At 53.6% G+C, this 19,236-nt stretch overlaps 1 protein-coding gene across 13 annotated transcripts in view; it reads left to right on the top strand.

The window, feature by feature from the left end:
- STX8 (syntaxin 8) overlaps positions 1-19,236 on the top strand; it is a 243,623-nt gene extending 224,387 nt beyond the window's left edge. For all 13 annotated transcript variants that reach the window (XR_014305041.1, XM_082708229.1, XM_082708239.1 and 10 more), the window contains one exon: positions 19,062-19,236. Coding sequence is in view for 12 of the 13 variants with exons in the window: in XM_082708229.1 (XP_082564355.1) it covers positions 19,062-19,129 (68 nt within the window). In the remaining variant the exon portion in view is untranslated. The remainder of the gene's footprint in view (positions 1-19,061) is intronic.

The following is a 19,236-nucleotide window of genomic DNA, read 5'->3' as shown; positions in this document are numbered from 1 at the left end:
AATATGGATATCATCCATAAATTTGAGGGTTTTGGGGGGACACTTACTGGTAGAAGTGGGTGAACACAACAAAGCCCGTATCAGATCCCTTCTAGAACATTGGTCGAGACCTTACGGACACCCAGTCCAGCTGGCAGGTGACAAATCGGAACAGGAAGCCCCGTCAGTCATAGAACAAGGGCAGATGAGGTCAAAATGCAGAGTGACAGCATGGCAGAGCCACCAGACTCCTTGGCAAGCTTGACCAACTTAATAGGAAAAGTGGCTTTCTTGCAGAGAAGTCCCATGACCCGCGGGTTCTGGTCATTTCTCCTGAAGCAGCAAGAGACCGAGATGATACAGTGCGGGTCATGACTCAGTGACTCCCATCTCACACTCGTGCTGCTGAACGAGCCCAGAAAGGCAGCAGCTCCCCCCACTCCCAGAAGCCATAGACAGGGACCACTTAGAGCAGATCGCAGAGCACGTCAGACTCCACGCCTGCAGGGCCACCAAGCTGAGGTCTGGCCACGTAAACATACGCCTGCTCCGTGGCGAGGCTGAGCGGCTTGGGTTTCCAGGGCGAGATTCGGAATGAGCGGGAAGTCGCCAAGGCAGCGAGGCCTCAGGCCAATTATGCAATTAGCCAAGAGCTGATGCTGGCCTCCACGTTTGTTTAGATAAATTTTGAAATCATCAGCGAGCTCTTGAGCCAGATTCTGCCTCTGCGAGGAGAAAGTCAGACGGTATAAACCTGCGTAGCGCCAGGCAGTATGGGTGGGGGACAAGTTCCGCCTCCTACCCCCCAGGCTGGAGCAGAATCCTTCAAGAGAGAGACTTCTGACTGTGTGTGGCCTGGCTTGGTCCTCGGGGGGCGGGGCAGTGATGGTGGAAGTGGGGATGGTCCCGAGGGTGGCCCCTGGGGCCTCACTTCAGGACTCCCCCCAGACACCCTCATCCAAACTGGTAGAGGAGACATTAATGAGCAAAGACTGGAACTCCAGGAGAGGAGGAAGGCTTTCAGCCTCGTCATTCCAAGATGACGACCTTTTGGACCCAGAAAGGAGAACTGGGCTCCATTTGGTTTCATTCGAGGTATCCCGAATGCTTCCCACGTATCTCATTTATCCTCATGACACCCCAGAGAAGTAAGTTTGTTTGAGATTTATACAAAGTTATGATTATGCCTATAGATTCCAGTTCCTGCTTCAGTGTCATTCTAAACCCTGAGTCTCATCCCCATCTCACTTTTCCTAACATAACTAAGCCCTTTGGGGAACGAACCGGCTCAGGCTTTAGCCTTGCCAGAGGGCGATCCGCCCCCCCACCCTTTCCTTTTTTGTTGTTGTTAAGTTTGATTTATTACTTAGCGTTCTAGTCAGGCTCGATGGATGTTCAGAATATTATAAATAATGCGGATTGAAAGGACCGTGCTGAAATGTTTATTGCATTCTTAGAAAGAGAACGAGGAATGGCGGGCGTTGGGAGCTTGGCCATGGCGATGGAGGGGCGTGAGGGGGGGGGGGGCATCTCTTGCTCCGAGGGTATTTTAGTGTGTCAATAAAAGACAGCGCTGCGAAAGGAAGGGACTTATATTACGGTCCCGCTATCAAGAATGCAGAAGCGTTCCAGCGGGCGTAAAGAATCCACTTCAAGAATGTGAGGGCCATAAGGAACTAATCATTAGACATTCCCTCTCTCATTTCCTTACCCACCATGCTGGAGGAAGGCTGCTAACACAGGGGCTGCCCAAGCTTTGAAACCAGCTCTCCAGCGGGCCAGCTCCGGAGCACCCTCTGGGAGGGCTGGGGGCCGCGTGTGGGTGACGGAGCGCCGCCGGTGGACTTACCACCCCACCCCGATGTGCCCAGTGCCTGCAGGCAGGTGAATCTTTGTTCTTCGGGTGCGCTAGAAATACGGGCGTTGGCCAAGATCAGGACCCGCCACGCAGGAGAGTGAGCATCATAGTGGCCCCGTCGCCTCCAGCCATCACATCGGAAGCTGGAATCATCCCAGCTCCTGCCTGCTGTCCTTGTCCTCACTGGTGCTTCTTTCTGTCTTGGGCCTTCCCTCAGGCTCCCACGAGGAGGAAGAGTCAATGTTGCTGAGTGGCACAGACCATCTGGGTCCACCCGATGGTAACTGCAAAGTCTGGCTAACTGGTAACTGCTAAAGTTACCACCCGATGGTAACTGGAAAGTCATGGAGATGGTTCCTTGTGTTCGAAGCAAGGCAGTCTTGCCCATCCCACGTGCTGCTGTGGTCCCGCAGACCTCCGCAGAGCAGAGGAAATGGGGGCAGGGCTCCTATTGGCTGGGGACAGGGGCCTTGCAACAGCCGGTGAGTTTTGTACATCGGACACATCCCCGGCTGTATACCCCTTCCTTGCCAGGGTGCCTGTCATCAGCAGGAAGTCATTGGGTGCCCACTTTGCCCACCAGGACAGTGGCCTTCCTACTAGCTGCGGACCCCATCCCTTCATCTTCACAGTGCCCAGCGAAAGCATAGCCCTTGCTGGCATGTTCATAGTTGACTTTTTACTTTAGGGGCTGGAGAACTTCTGGTGAGCTCTTGATTCTGCCTTCTAAGACACCGTTCTCAAATGTTAGTGCCAGAAGGGTGGCGTGGAGGGATGTGACACCCCCAGCTTCCCGGGTCCCACCTCCAGAGATCTGGACTCAGCAGGTGTGAGGCGGGGATCAGAAGTCTCCTCTTGAACCATCTCCACCTGGTGGGACAGACTCACCAGCGATCAGGCAGGAGTGACAGTGTTGGAATGCCAGCATGTTGTCTCCGTCATTAGGCCACTTCTAGTGATTTCCTCCTCAGGAATGTCTGCGAATAGAGAGGGATAGAAAGTTACAGAGAATGAGTAAGATGCGGGCTGTTCATGCAATACAGAGGATCCACTTAGCTGAGTCCAAGTCCTCCTCCGTGTTAAAAAGAAGCTCTGAGTCTCTGGTACAATCCCGACATTTCGAGAGAATGTGACCGTGGATCTGTCTGCGGGAACCTAGTAGAATATGTTCTTCTGTAATTTTATATTCCGATATTCACCACTTGGGGTAATATATTGATTTTGAGTTTGGCAGAACCAGCTGTACTTACTCGTATCCCCTTTAGTTCTTTAGAACCAACACTCCCTAGTAACCCGTTCTGTGGGTAGCTTATCCTCTTCCATTCATTCATTCAGCACATACTCATTGAGTGCTTAGTCTGTGCAGAGTACGAGTCTAGCTGCTAGAATATCTCCACGTTAATTATCACCAAGTAAAAGTGCTGTTTGAATTCCCCACTGCTGACTCTCCATACCCCCACGCAACCAGTATTTGAGTCTAAACGACGAGCTTCTTTTCCGTCAACCAAAACACAAGTGCGTGATGCAGAAAGTGCGCATTGTACGACATCTGTGCTGGGCACCTGTGGAGAGCATCACGGGGACTAGAGTCATGGCAGTGCGTGGACTGTCTGTCCTCTCAAGAATTTACAGACGATCAGGGAAGGGCTGTGCTTTCCATGAATCTGACCGATTGTTAGTTTACGCTAGTGATGAACTAATTTCTGTAACGCGTGTGTTCAGGATACAGTCCTTGGCAGAAGCAGCCAGGGAAAAGCAGTCCTTGGGTGCCTTGGGCATGGGAGAGGAGGTGTCACTGGGGAGGGAACGTTTTTGAGCTGAGGCCAAAAGCCAGCGTCTGCGTGCTGGGTGTGTGGAAAACGTGGAGGGCTACAGGGTGGTGTGAACAGCCCTGTGCCAAGGCAGGAGGTGTGAGATCATGGTGCACTGAGCGGCAGTGGCCAAGGTGGGAAAACCAGATCCTCGCACTGGCAGCGTGTCGTAACTCAGCTCTGCTGTTCGGCCTTGAAATGGTTGCTGAAGTTATCTGACAAGACCAAGTTCAGTGTAAGTCAGCAAATAGTTCAAAGCCAAATCTGACATTCTGGATCCTCTGTTCTACTTGTTTCCAAAAAGACTGGGTCTGGAGAAGCTGATGGCATCATTATGTTATCCTCCAATAGCCTTTTATTTTTTGTGCCCACAACACAAGTCTGAAGGGCAGTTCTCTGTGTGGCTCCTGACCTTGGATGCATACCTGGTTTTGGCAGGAACAGCCTACAGGGCACCTGGGACACTCAGTTGTGTCATCAAGATGCCTTTCTCGGACTCTATCTTTCAAGTCTCATGAAGCCTCTTCCACAATGACCACCTGCAGGGGAGGACCTCCCTAGTTCGCCTTATCCTCAAAACTGATATAAACTTCCATTCTTTTTTTTTTTTTTTACGATTTTATTTATTTATTTGACAGAGAGAGAGATCACAAGTAGGCAGAGAGACAGGCAGAGAGAGAGGAGGAAGCAGGCTCCCCGCTGAGCAGAGACCCAACATAAGGCTCGATCCCAGGACCCCGGGATCATGACCTGAGCCGAAGGCAGAGGCTTTAACCCACTGAGCCACCCAGGTGCCCCTGGAAGTACTCTTAAGGAGGGTATTTTTTAAAAGAGTTTATTTGAGAGAGAGAGAGCGCGTGCTTGTGCGTGTGCACACAAGCAGGGGGAGAGGCAGAGGAGGAGGGAGACAGAGAATCTCAAGCAGACTCCATGCTGAATGTAGAGCCCGCCACGGGACCACAGAAAGTATTCAATCATGCACCAAGGCTCCAAGCCCAGGTGGAAAGATGCAAAGCCCCAGGTTCAGGCACCATATGATGCAGCTTGGGAATGGAGATGAGGTCCAGAGCCAACGGCCAAGAAGGAATTCTTGTGCCATCCTTGGTGCAAAAGAAAAAAAAAGCACAGGGATGGGACCCGCGAGCAGAAAGAGCTGCTGCTTAACATGGGCATTTTCACACAGTCATCCAGGCTGTTGGGGGATTTTGCATGAGTGCACATTTCAAAATCTCTGTTTGTGGTAGCATGCTTGAAAGTGACGGAGGGTGGTCCCATCCTTCTCAGGGGTCCCCGTTCTTCCTGGTGTTGGTGTCGTGTGGTGGACAGATACGGTGGTGCTGGCAACCAGAGTGATTTGCAGACAGGATGCCGACCAGAGTGTCTTCTGTTCAAAGAGTACAGACTGTGAAGGCCCCTTTTGTAGCCAGAACCATTTCCAGCAGGAGTCAGGGCAGCTGATGTCCATTGAGTACATGCCGTGGGCCGGGGAGCGTGCTCGGCACTGAGCGTCCCACCTCGTCCCATCTCCATGGCAGTTCTGGGAGCTAAGGGCTAGTGTCCCCCCAATTTTAGGCACTGAGGATGGATGGGGTCTCTTCCCCAGAGCCATGGTGTGGATGCCAGCTGGCCGATGGTTCAGCCCACACTGCCGCTCCCCATGTCAAGCTGGACCCTGTATTCATACATACATGGATGTTCTCCCATCTGTCACTTGGCCTCACAATTGGGAAGTCACACACACACACACACACACACACACACACACACACACACTGTGCTGGAAGTCAGGGGGCCAGCGAGCTTCACATGGCTTACTGGTGACCATTTGAAAAAGCAGGATGACCTTCAGAGTACACTGGAGCTCATGTTTCTGCCTTGATGACAGGGACAGGCTCTGTTGCCAAACCGAGGGACCATGACGTAGGTTCTGACTCTTTGAGAAAAGGCGCTGCTCTTCAAAGGAAAGGGCCGTGTCAGGCGGCTCTCTCCAGCCCTTCTTTCTTCTTCCTCCCATGGCTCTTACCAGTCACCTTTCTTCTCTGTGGCTCTTGGTTATACATGGTCTGTGTCATGTTGTAGGCCAAAGGAGCGCTGAGGTTGGGGGACAGGATTGGGGGGACAGACACAGCCTTGGGGTTGACAGAGTGGCTGTCCACCTGATGCCCCAGAAGTAGCACTAATGATCCCCCTGAAATGCATTCACCCCAATTCTTCCAGACTTCTGGTGACCCCTGGCACTTACTCCCTCCTCCTCCTCCTCCTGCCACCAGAATGTGGACTTCCTTTAGATTTTAGCAAGCAGCAGCAGGGTGGGGGGACAGTGCTACTTGAAAGTGAACCCCCCCCCCAAAAGGTGGCAATCATCCGTTTCTGATGTTCATTTGGGCACAGAGCTGTCAGAACGGGTCGTGTGGGGAACCGCCGCCGTCGGAGAAGCCGTGTACGGCTCCTTCATGTCAGACCACGTGTTAAACCACACGTCCCCCGAGACCGCGTGGCTTCCAGCCTTCACCAGCCAGGGCATCCTGTCCTGGAAAGTGCCGGGGACCCCCTGATAAGGTCAGCCTCGCCAGCCTGTCTTCTCTGCACTCCCTGATCAGTTCGCTTTCTGTTTCCACGTGTCGTGATGTCATTCATCATTCCAGCCAACTTCTGTCATATGTTGTTGCTGACCTTACCTGTCACTAGCGTTCACTGGTGGCCGTTCCCTGATGCCCCGTAGAAAGGCACACTCATCTGACCCACAGCACGTTTCCAGATCCCACTGTGGGATGGCCGGTTTCTGGAAAGTATTAGCACCCGCTCCTGCTTTTGCCCCTGGAGCCGGAGGGAGGGGATCCATGCCTCTGAGCTGCCAGCAAGCACTCACCTCTCTGCAGCACTTGGCACCTCTGAGGACACAATGTCATTTACTTATTTTGGGTTTTGTCTGTCTTCACCCGCCGTATCCTCCCAGCAGTCAGGCACACGCAGGTGCACACATGCGTGTGAGCACGCACAGGTGTAAATAGATGCTCAGTGAGGACAGGGACTTTTGTCTTTTTTTTCACTGTCCTCTCCCCAGTGACTAGAGCAGTGCCTGGCACTCTATAGATGGATTGATTGATGTTTGTTAAATAGATCAACATCCAGGAGTGCCTGGGTGGCTCTGCTGGGCGTCTGCCTTCAGCTCGGGTCATGGTCAGGTCCTAGGATCGAGCCCCACGTGGGGCTCCCTGCCCGGTGGGGAGTCTGCTTCTCCCTCTCCCTCTCATGCTCTCTCTTTCTCTCTCAGATAAATAAAATCTTTGTAAAAATTCAATCAAAATCCATTGTAAAGAAGTAGAATCTAGAGGCTCTGGGTATTGTTTTCACTTTCCGGGCCACCCAGGAGTGGGAGCCTTCTGTTATCTTGTCCATCAAACATTTACTGAGCACGTCAGCCCGTCACACACGTGATGAAGATAGAGTGTCTAGCACCGCTCATGGGGACAGACGTGGCTCTCATTAGGAGCTCAGTGGTGGCCGGAACGGTGTGCGTCCATAGTGTGGGTCTGGTTGACCCACACCCTCCACGGGCACGTCCACAGTGTACTCTGGGGCAGGAGGGGTCCCCAGGGGAAAGGCTCCAAGCAACTCATTCACCCCATCCAAGGGGTTCTTGTTCGCCTCATTGACAGGAGGGGGGCTCTCCTGCCCCGACCTCTGCTCCCAGTTCCTCTTAGCCCAGAACCCCCACGCGTCTCCTGCTCACTTTGTCTCTTCAGGACAGCACTGATGGCATTACCCTGAGAACGTCTGTGATGTCACTGGAGGCATGACTGCGAGAGAGTGTCTGAGAAGGCGTCTTGCTGGCGAGCTATTTCCTTGCACCGCCCTTCCACGTTCCCAAATTAGAGACACTTACTTTTGCTGATGATCTCTTTCCTGAAAGCTCCCAGTTAGAAGTCAGAGGAAAAGGGGCACCTGGGTGGCTCAGTGGGTTAAAGCCTCTGCCTTCAGTCCAGGTCATAATTTCAACGTCCTGGGATTGAGCCCCGCGTTGGGCTCTCTGCTCAGCATGGAACCTGCTTCCCCCTTTCCCTGCCTGCCTCTCTGCCTACTTGTGATCTCCCTCTCTGTCAAATAAAATCTTTTTTTTAAAAAAAGAAGAAGTAGTCAGAGGAAAGGGCTCTGGCTCGTATAGATTAAAGACCGTGTCATTTGTTTGAATGCTGTCAGGTGACTAGTGAGATTCTAAGGGATAACTGAGCCAGGAAGAGTCGGAAACACGGTCCAGCCGGGGACCTCCAGGCCCATTTTGTCAGCCACCCGTCCACAGTGTCACCATTGTGGTGACTGAGCCCAACTCCGCTCAGTCCAAGCTTTGCGGTTCGTGGAGAGGAGAGCCCGGGGGCCTCACATGGCCTCATGCCAAGTTGAACAGACACGTAGCTGTCCCCACCCCTCCCGGGGGATGTTCTGGGGTTTGGAACTCAGAGCCTCGGTTCAAATATACTACTCTGGGCTTCCGCTTCTCAGGCACATGATTTACTTAAAAAAAAAAAAAATTTTTTTTCAGAGGGCCCAGCATCTGCTGTATTGAAAAAGTAGCCTCTGGATGGCCGTAGCTCCGTGCCCGCCCTTTCTGTACCTGACGTAGAGCTTGGGCTGCAGCCCACTCTGGTCGCCCGGCCCGGTCTCCCTAATTGATGCCAGGTGACGTCTCCCAATGCAAACGGCACCAACAGAGGGGTTCGTAATGCTGAATCCGTAGCCCGGGTGGAGCCATCCAGAAATCTTTTGACACTTAGTCAAGAGGGAATTGTCAAAACAAGATATCCATAACAGAGTTCCTGACTGTCTTTTCAAAGGCACTTGAATTTCTGCCAGATTCCAGACAGGCTCGCTTTCCCAGGGGGACCCCGCGGCACAGCGAGGGGATATCTCTTAGCCAGTAGTGATGCGCCCGAGAGTGGGCATTAAATTATTGCCCTGACGACTCAAGAGAGGCGGCTTTTGATGACTGATGGGAAAGGTCGTCTCTCTACAGCAGAGTTCTGCTGTTGGATTGTGGTGATTTGCCGGACGTTGGGGGAGGGAACTGAGTAACGCGTTCAGAACACAAATGGAGCCGAGGAACTCGTCTGCACCTTCTGTTCGGGGAGCAGCGGGACTAGCCGAATTTGTGCATACCCCCTCCAAGGAGCGCTGTCCTAGGCCAAGTGTTCTTGTTTTTTTTTTTGTGGGAGGGGGTTGATTTTCTGCCCCTCTCCTGAGACCTGGGGCCCACGCAGAGCCACACACGTGTCTTTGCTCCCGTCGGACCTGCACCACAGAAGGTTCTGGTGTGAGGAAATCTGGCTCTCTTGGCCAGACCCTTACCCTGTGGTCAGATCTGCCCAGGGTATGCCACCCATCAGAACAGCCCGACGCACAGGTCTGACGCCTTGGTTGCGACATGATGTGCCCTAGCTAGTGACATGCACTGTCCTGTCCCAAGCAAACATCAGGTGTTGGCCTCACAGGGGCCTCATGGCTGTGGCAGAGACGCCTGATGCCCAGTGAGGCAGAGGTCTGGTCCCTGGAGCTGGGAGCCCGGGAACCTGCCTTCCCCTAGGCCTGCAGCCAGCTCCTCCCAGCTATTGCGGTCTTAATTCCTTTCAATTTCCTGTTTCAAGGCAAGCCCCTCTTTTGCCCCATCCCCCACTCCTGTCAGGCCACCTTCCCCATTCCTGCTTCCTGCCGAGGCTGCTGGGTCTCTCTGGCCCCCAGATGTCTCCCCACACCATCCTCCTTCCCCCCAGTCTCCTGCCTTCTCTCCAGAATGACGTTCTTCCAGGTTCTCTGTGGACGTGATGCATTACCTCTCGTCCGCATTGAGATGGGGTGGCATCCTGGGGACCAGGGAGACAAATTGTCCCCAGATGGGACCTGGAGCTTCATAGGGCAGGGTGAGGAAGGTGCCCCTTTCTCCTCCCAACGTCACCCCAGCACAGATCCGGGACAGACCCCCTCATGGGACTCCAGGCTTGCCCCTTCCAGAGCCACTCCCACGAAGAGCACAGTACCTTCAGGAAGCTCATCTTTCCCGCAGGAGCCAGGGTTTGGTCACGTGGGCCCAGGTGCTGTCCTGGGGCCGGCCATGATCCTGTCCAAAGGCGAAGACAGACACTCAGAGTAACATAAATGCCAAGACAACGTTAAGACCTGTTTCATCTAAATTTTCTTGGTTTTCGGTCAGAACCAAAGCACAGGCTAATTCCAGGCCAATCCTTTGCCTTCTCGTGTGTTTCTCTGAGTCTGTCACTTGGCATCACAGACACGGCCTCCCACCGTCACCTGGGTTGGGTCCCCTGGTGAGCCTGGTCCCCAGCGAGGCCCAGCCCCGTGGGGCTCCCTCCCAGGGAACGTGGCCGTGTGCCCAGAGCTAGCTGGGCTGTTGGCCCGCAGCCTTCCTGGGGCTCCCGTCAGGTCAGGGCAGGGCTGACCTGTGAACCCCCACTTCCTCACCTCCAAAGCAGGGGGGGAACTGTTGCTTTGCCCGCCCTGCTGACTCCTGGTGGGAACAGCACAGGACCGGGCATGGCACGTTCTGAGCCCATGTCTAGTGTGGACAGCTGCCTTTCCTCTGTGTTCCTTCTGTTCTCGCCACGCTGCCGTGACTCGTAATGCCTTTTGCCGGCGCCGCTGCGGTGCCCGGTGTCCCCCACCACCCTCAGGGCTGATGGGCTTCCAGGGTCTGGCACGGCTTCGAAGTCAGGCTTTCTGCAGGCCTTCTAGGTTCCCCTTGGGTTGGGTTTGTACGTCTCTAAGTCCTTGGGCCCGTGACCCTGGCCTTGGTGCTGCCCCCGCTCTGACCTGGCCCCCTCACAGGGCCTTCACCCCCAGCCCTGTTCATACCACCACCACCACCACCCCTGCCGACCCCAGGGCCCGCTGCTCCTATCACCTGGCGTCCGCTCAGCTGGCTCCGCTCGCCTTGCAGCCTGTGCCTAGCCCAGCTGCCCTTCCTGTGCTCAGGATCCAAACGGCTGTGGCCAGGTACCCGACCCTAAAATTCAGCCTTTCCTGGACACCCGTCATCACAGCCGAGCTGTGGCTGGAACCGGACTCCGTGTCTGCACGAACGGCTGTGGCCAGGTACCCGACCCTAAAATTCAGCCTTTCCTGGACACCCGTCATCACGGCCGAGCTGTGGCTGGAACCGGACTCCGTGTCTGCACGAAATGTCACCCAGGTGTCCCCTCTGGTTCTGCGCCCCTCCCTTCCCTTTGGGGATGAATGGCATCTGGGCTCTGTCATCAGGCCTGAGCCTGGCTCTCCCTGGGACATTGTGCCGCAGGTGCTGCTCGGAGGCCCCCTGCTCCAGCGGAGGGTACCGGATGCAGGAATAATTAGTGTCTTCGCTCTGCCTGTAAAGGGCCTCCAGACTCGCCCCCAGGGAGCCTCCCACACCTCATCTCACTGAGTCCTCCCCATGCACCTAGGAAGTCGGTATCCAGGGCTTTGACAGAGGGTGGAACTGAGCTCACCATAAAGGCATGGAGATTGGGCCTCCCTGACCCCCAGGCCAGCACCGCTGCCCCCACACCAGATAGCGCCATCCCTGTTGCTGCAGATCGTCAGGCCTAACGGAAGGAATATTAATATCTAACACAGGCATTCAAGGGTGGAGGAGGTTTAGGGGCACTGGCCTGCCTCTTGGAGTGTCTCTGGCTCCAGGGGCAGTGAGCCGCCAGCCTAGAGGAAGCAGGGTCCGTGGAGGGTCCCAGGCTGTGTCCCTGCAGAGGGTGACAGAGGGCCAAGGGCAGAAGCAGAAGGGAGAGGGAGACGGGAGGTCTGTTGAGGGGACGGAGCCCACCAGTGCTGCCCGGGGGTTCACTCTCCAAAGCAGAGAAGAAACCCCGGGGATGTGTTGAGTGCCAGGTGAAAACAGAACCAAAGTCAGAACAGAAGACTCAAGCTCAGGTTTTTAATAGAAGCGCTGTCTGCGGGACTGTGGCAGGAAAGCAGAGCGGCAGGGGAGGGGAGCGGCTGTCCACACCTGTCTCCTGGGCCGGCTGAGCTCCAGGCTGCGGGCAAGAAGGCTGTTGGGGAGCCCACCCCATGCCGCCTTGCACCCAGCTCCCGCATGGGGTCCCAAGGGCACCTGCCGTTCTGTGCCCTGTGGTCTGACGCTCAGATTGTAAATACGTTCACCTTCTCTGCTGGGTGTCTACTCTTTTCTCAGCTTATTTGCCCAGTAATGGGATTAAAGGGAACATTTACATGAACTTTAGAAAACAAATATTCCAGTTTTGTCTTTTCTCTGGCTCGCTCCCCATCTCAGCTCAGGAGTCTGCTGCAAGAAATCTGTTTGATCAGGGAGAACCTACTGCTTAATGCATAAGCAAATGTCACCTGTCAACAGGCACCCCTGGGAAAAAACCCTGCCAGCCGTGGGGGTCTTTTCCTAGATGTCTAGGCTAGAGCTCTGGAGGCTGTTCACTGTGGGAGAGGGGCTCGCAGGAGCAAACGGTATAGGGATGCGGGGACAGTCACAAGCAATCAGTGCTGCTCTCCTGTGATCAGATCAGGAAACTTCAGATAGCTCTGCCCTTTGCATGCCCCTCCCTGCTACCCCCCACCCCTACTCTCCCTCTGTGCTTAGCCCCTACAGCTGAGCGCTGAGGGGGAAGTGGTCTGTGCTGTCTGCTCTCACTCTCCCAAGAAGACAGTCCATGTTCCTCCTCCTCCACTCCCCCTCCTCTTCCTCTTTTCCTCCCCTTCCTTCTTTTTCCTCCCCTTTCTCCCCCCCCCCTCCTTCCCCTCCCTCTGCCTCCCCTCCCTCCTCCTCAAGCACCAAGAGCCGTGACCTACCCTCACCCGGGGCAGATGCGTTGGCAACACAGTGCCCATTACTTTGCAGGTTTCCAGTGTTTCACTGGAAAAAATACGGGCCATGAATCCCGATGAACACTCTTCAGAAGTTCTGGAGAGAACTGCATTTCATGTGCCTTCCGAGTCTGAAAGGAGTTTGTTTTCCTACATCTTTCTTTAATTGCCACGAGCTGGACTTGTAAATATTGTAAGTGGTTGAGTAATCCCCATCTGGTAGACTGACCAAAGGAAATGGCCATTTTTTTCCACGATTGGGCCTCTGGCGCCTGTGCCTGGCCCTGAGAGGGGCACCTGGGTGTGGGACGGGCAGCGCGGCGCATGGGAGCAGGCGGGGTTCGGCAGGAGGGGTGCCGCGGTCAGGAGCCTCGCCAGGTGTTTCTGTGCCGGGGTGGGGTAGAGAGCCTTCATTGTTCCAGAAGTTGGCAGGTTCCCAGAAGTTCAGCTGTCTTTCCTCATTCTGAAATGTCACACATCTCTGTAGCTGGGGGACAGATGAGCAGACCCCCTGAGGTTTCCGCACCACTCTGAGGCAAAAGAAGGAAGTTCTCTCTCTGTCTCTCCCCACCCCACTGTGACTGAATACTATTCCCTTAGGCCACATGGTCTCCTGCTGCGGCCTCTAGGCCACAGTCACTTTCCTGTGTCTCCAGGGCTGGAGGCTTTCCCTGCCTCTGTCTTGAAGGAAAGGCAAATCGCCTTCTGTGTGGTGGTGACTTGTGTTAATGATTCTTTATCTCTGATGCTTTTGATGGAGTGGGAGTGGGAGAGGAAGTACGGCTGGGGTTCAGGGTGCAGGGGAGGGCACAGGTGAAACCAGAGTGGCCACCATCTGATCCCTGTGCCCATGCAGTACACCCGCCCATCCACTCTCATCTCTGAAAGTTTCCACCATACAGACTGCAAAGGAGGGAAGGAGGAAGGAGAAAGAGAAGAGAAAACCGAGTCAAAGCTCTGTATCCCTGTTTTCGAGTCCCAGCGTGCCTGGGGCCCCCGTCCCTGAGAAGCCCCCCTTTGTGTCGGGGACCGGGATCCCCCCTGCACCGGCCCCACGGGGGCAGAGAAAGGGGACGAGGTGGAGCTGGGTGGTGGTGGGGGGTGTCCCACCTGGATTTCCGGGCTGGTTCCCGCATCCACGTATTCTGTGCACGGTGCAGCTCAGCCCTCCCTGGCTTCAGAACGAGCCTTGGTCACTCTTCCCGAAACATCCTCCAGAGAAGAGAGACTCCATTCAAGGAAGGTGCCAGAGCCGTGGCCTGGCTCCAAGAAGGCCAGACTCTTAAAGAGAAAGCGTTGCTGTGTGGGAAGGTCTGTGAACACCTGCTCTCTGACCGGGAGCATCCCAAAGGCTGCGCTGGCCTTGGCTTGTCACTGTCACTTGCCGTCTCGATAGGACTTCCTCACTTGACGGTCCGTGCACACCCGTTCAGTGAAACCTGCTGAAAATGTCGCGGCCAGAGGGCCCCCGTTTGCTCCGAAAGGCTTGAAAATATAAAAGATGTACCTGTCACTCGGCCTTAGAGCCCCTCTCATCGCTGGACAGGAGCCCAGCTGAGCCCGTGACATCAGGGTGCTCGCTCTCTGCGTTTCCAGCTGGCACGGGTGTCAGGGTGCCTGTGTCACCTCTCCTGTGGCACGTGTTGTGCGACTCACAGTGTCCAAGATAGAATCATTGCCACCTTACAGAGGAATTGCTGTATTAAGAGTGATCTAGGAGGCCCACCCACCAGGCTGCTAAACTGTCCCATCGAAGGACTCCCAGCCCAGAAGCTTCTGTCTGGCCTCCTGGTGTCTGTGCGGTGTCTCTTGATTGCCGCCTTTACAATCTTCTCTTTCTTTGGCTTCCTTGACACATGTTCTCAGCTTCTCTCTCTCTGTTGACTGTTCCCGCTTTGCCTTTCTTATTGGTTCTTCTCGTCTCTTCCTTTTTTTTTTTTTTTTTTTTTAAAGATTTTATTTATTTATTTGACAGAGAGAGATGACAAGCAGGCAGAGAGGCAGGCAGAGAGAGAGGAGGAAGCAGGCTCCCTGCTGAGCAGAGAGCTCGATGCGGGGCTCGATCCCAGGACCCTGGGATCATGACCTGAGCCGAAGGCAGCGGCTTAACCCACTGAGCCACCCAGGCGCCCCAGAAGGATAGCAGAGGATGGTTTCGATCCATCGACCTCTGGGTTATGGGCCCAGCACGCTTCCGCTGCGCCACTCTGCTCACTCGTCTCTTCCTTATAGTCAATACATTGACTCATTTGTACATATATTAAAAAAAAAAAAAAAATCAACAAAGGGTCTGGGGACGGGGCATTGTGGAGGGGAGCTGGACCGGCGCAGCCCCTGTGTCGGACTCTCAGGGGCCTATGGTGGAGACAGACAGTGTCTGAGCACCTAAATCATGATGGAAGAAGGGGGCATTGCAGGGCCGTGGAAGGGACAGCCGGAGTATGGTTCATGGGATGCTGGGGAGAAGGTCCTTCAGGAAGTGACATTGGCACTGGGTTCTGGGGGAGGAGTAGGGAGCACGTGGGCCAAGAGGGACAGGAAGGAGTGTCACCCTGGCCATTGAGGAAACTGAAGGGTGCGTGTCTGGAGCCGGTGCAGAGAATGGCTGCCGGGGTAGCCGGACGCAGAGTGTGCGAGGCCCCCCGTAAAGAGTTTGGATTTCTGCTGAGGCCTCTGAGAGTTGCAAGGCTGCCAGTAACCTGATCTGGTTTATGCTCCAGCTCAGCTGCAGGGAAGGCATTGGGCAGAGTGGCGGCAGGTGGGCCCAGGTGGGAGGCAGCAGTAGCCACCGGAGCCTGGAGGCCCCTTCCCTGACCGTGTATGAGCTCAAACCCGGCATATGGTTTCTTCTTCTCAGCCAGTCTCTGCCCTCCATTTCCTGGCTCCGGTCTCTTGTTCCACTGTGCTTGTCACTGCCCGCTGTGAATCTCAGGGGTCCTGGTGTCAGCCTCTCCATTGGCCCTCCCCCTTCCCTCCAGTCCAGTACCACTGCTGCTGCACAACCAGCCTCTGGGCCCCAAGTGTTCCCCCAGCTCCAATCCTGCCTGAGCAGCCGTAACTGAACACCATGCCTTGTCTCCCGTCTTTTCTCAGCACCCAGGCCTCCCCCTTGTCTTTGGGGTTACCCTGCTTTCTGGAGTGCTAGCAGGTGCCCCCCAGTGCTCCTCAATCCTTCTGTGTCCTCCAGTTCCATGCTGGGTCCCTGATCCTAAGCAGGACGACCTCTCAGCCCAGCCAGGAGGTGGTGGGATTCCTGCCCAGGGGGAGCTTTTGGTCAACATAAAGATATTTCTGGAGGCAGAAATAAAGGAAGAGGAGATTTGTTCTTCTGGCTCTGGCCGGAAGATGGGCTGAGATAACGTTCACCTATGCACACTCGTGCATCTTACTACACATGTCTTGAAACGCGAGATAAAATATCACAGCCCGCCCCTCAAATGCTGATGCAGAGCCAAATTGACAAGGAAGAGAGGAAATCCCCAGAGGAGAGAAATGGGAGAGAGAGCTGGAAACCAGAGCCTGAGTGGAGGAACCGAGGCTGCAGCTGGGTCGTTATCGGCCCTAGTGATAGAGAGCAGGGATCCGCAGACTTCTGTGAAAGACCGGATAGTAAAGAGTTTAGGCTTTGCAGACCACAGACGGTGCGTCACAGCTTCTCTTTGTCTTCTTTGACAGCCCTTAAAAAATGTACAAACCATTCTTGGCTCGGGGGTTGTACAAAAACAGACCAGCAACCAGGGGGACCACACTTTGCTGGCTCCTGATGGAGAGGCTTGGGTTAGTGTCCGTACGAAGTTGGGGAGAATTCTTAGGTCCCAAGAGGGAGTACTTGCAAAAGATCAGATCATTAGAGGAAAGGGGGGTATTGGGAAAAAATCATCCACTGTCACAGAATGACAGGGAAGCCTGCTATATATTTTTATGTGCCTTCTTAATATTCGACACTGTGCCCATGCTGTGCTTTACAACGGTTGAGTTTAAAGAGCACACCACTTGGGGTGCCTGGGTGCCTCACTCGCTTGAGCATCCAAGTCTTGGTTTTGTTTGGCTCAGGTCATATCTCAGGGTCCATGAGCTCGAGCCCGGAGTCAGGCTCTGCCCGCAGTGGGGAGTCTGCTTGGGATTCTCTCCCTCTGCCCCTCCCCTGTCTCTCTGTGAAATAAATAAATAAATGTTTATTTAAAAATTTTTAAAAAGATTTATTTATTTGAGACCAGAGAGAGCGCGCACAAGCCGGGGAGGAGGGTCAGAGGGCGCGGGAGAAGCAGACTCCCCAGTGAGCAGGGAGCCTGACACAGGACTCAATCTCGTGATCCTCAAGATGATGACCTGAGCCAAAGGTGGATGCATAACCAGCAGAGCCACCCAGGTGCCCAGTAAATAGATCTTTAAAAGATAAAATAAAATGCTCACTACTTGAACTACATTGAACCCTGAAGGTCTGTGGAGGGAATTCAGGGCATCTATGAACTGGGTGGGAAAACTGAGATGCAGCCTTTTCTTCAGTTAAGAATGCAGGCAATGAACCACGTTATTGTTTGAAGTCCTGGTGGCTTTGTCACCTGTAAAAATCGCAGGTATTTTCACATCAAAATACACTATTATCTCAAATTTTTAAAAATATATATTGGATAAGCATGTTCCATTGTAACCAGAAATTTTAAAACACATTTCTGAGTAATTGTTGGGCCAAAGAAGAAATTGCTGAAAAATCTAAAATACATAGAACTTAGAAACTAACAGCAGTGAAATTATTTCCCACCAAAAATTATAGACAGGGGCAGCCGCCTGCCTCAGTGGATGGAACGTGCAACTCTTGATCTCAGGGGCCTGAGTTCGAGCCCCATGTTGGGTGTTAGAGATTACTTGAAAATAAAATCTTAAAACAGAAAGTTGTAGGTATAGAGGGACAATATTTAGAAGAAAGATGGAAAATGAATGAGCTGACTTTCAGTTCAAAGAACAGTAGAGTGAATCCAAAGAAAACCTATGAGTTGTAGGATTAAGGAATACAGATGCAGAAATTTAAACAGGAAATGAGGGGACATGACCAGCAGCATCAGAACCCGTTCTTGGAAGAGATGATCAAAAGAGGCACCTTGAGGCAGCGCTAATCAGGAAAAGGAATGTCCAGATATACCACATTAGAGACAAAAAGAAGAGCACGGGTACAGCCTAGTGTTCTAAGAGAACGGTTTTACACCAGTATTTTTTTTTTAAAGATTTTATTTATTTATTTGACAGACAGAGATCACAAGTAGGCAGAGAGGCAGGCAGAGAGAAAGGGGGAAGCAGGCTCCCCGCTGAGCAGAGAGCCCGACGTGGGGCTCGATCCCAGGACCCTGGGATCATGACCTGAGCCGAAAGCAGAGGCTTTAACCCACTGAGCCACCCAGGCGCCCCTACACCAGTATTTTTGAACACTTAGAAAAAGTGGGCAGTTTCCCAGAAAAATCTAACTTAATAAAACCGAGTCCAGAAGAAGGGAGGGCAGAACTCCCAGTGTGGGAAACTGTCCGAGGGTAGGGTGAGTGTTGAGGACACACTGAATGACCGTTCACCCATTTATTCAACAAACGGGCATTGAATCCGCTCCAGGTGCCATCGTGGAAGCTAGGGGTGCAGCAGCCAGTGATGTAATCCCACCTCCATACCTTCCATCACTTCTGTCCAGTGGAAAGTTCACCAATTGTCTCTGTCCGACATGGTAGCCGTTGGCCACATGGGACCCTTGAGCACTTGAGATATGGTTAGTGGAACCGAGAAACTGAGCTCTCTACTATATTTGATTTTAATTCATTGAAATGTAAGGAGCCCCATGTGGCCAGTGGGTATTTAGTTAGTAAGATGCATAATGTGCTGGGGGCGCTTCCTGTAAGAGCATCGGGAGTTGAACTCCTGGGACCGGCCTTTCTGGAAACAGCCTCTCCGTCTGGGGGCCACAGAACCACGTGATCCTACACATTTGAGTCACCTGTTACTTCCTAGACATGTTCACTTGCTTTACCTCGTGTGCTCCTCGCTTCCCTCTGGGGGCTTCAGTAACTCAGGAGACCCTTGAGAGAGCAAATGTGTATCCAGTGCCGACTTTGCAGGAATCCCTGCACTGGGTATCTATTTTTTTAATTTTTTAAGATTTTAATTTTTTGAGATAGCAAGAAAGCACGAATGGTGGGGAGGGCCAGAGGGAGAGGGAGAAGCAGGCTCCTTGCTGAGCAGGGAGCCTGACCCTTGAGGGACCCTGGGCTGGCTCAGGTCCCCCAGATCATGACCTGAACTGAAGGCAGACCCTTAACCCACTGAGCCACCCAGGCGGCCCTCCATTGGATGCTTTTGCCAATGTGTGACCTAAGCATCTTGAGTTCAAGAAGGCAGAGCCATGTAGCCAGTGGAGACAATGGATTCTAGATTTAACCTTTCTCTGCAGACCCTAATGCCCTTTGCTTTCTCGGTGTTTCATCAGTGCAATCCGAAAGCAGAACCACATTTCCCTGTCCCCCGCAAAGGTAGGTCACAGGCTACCTCATGCCCTTCCAGCATGAGTCACTGAAGCCGTCTCTCATGCTTGTCTTTTCCAGGGATGATCATGGTGATTTTGCTACTGCTGGTGGCGATTGTGGTCGTGGCCGTCTGGCCCACCAACTAATGGCAGTAAGGGGCGCACCAGCTGTGATGCCTGCCAGCGCCGCAGAGAAGCCCAGCACCCAGGTGGTACCTGAACCCGCTCTCAATAAACGTCCCCAAAGCTCTCAA

This window comes from Mustela nivalis, assembly GCF_964662115.1.
Source record: "Mustela nivalis genome assembly, chromosome: 17".
In the NCBI taxonomy this organism is placed as follows: Eukaryota; Metazoa; Chordata; class Mammalia; order Carnivora; family Mustelidae; genus Mustela; species Mustela nivalis.
Note: the sequence above shows the minus strand (reverse complement) of the source record. Positions and strands in the feature narration are given on the sequence as shown.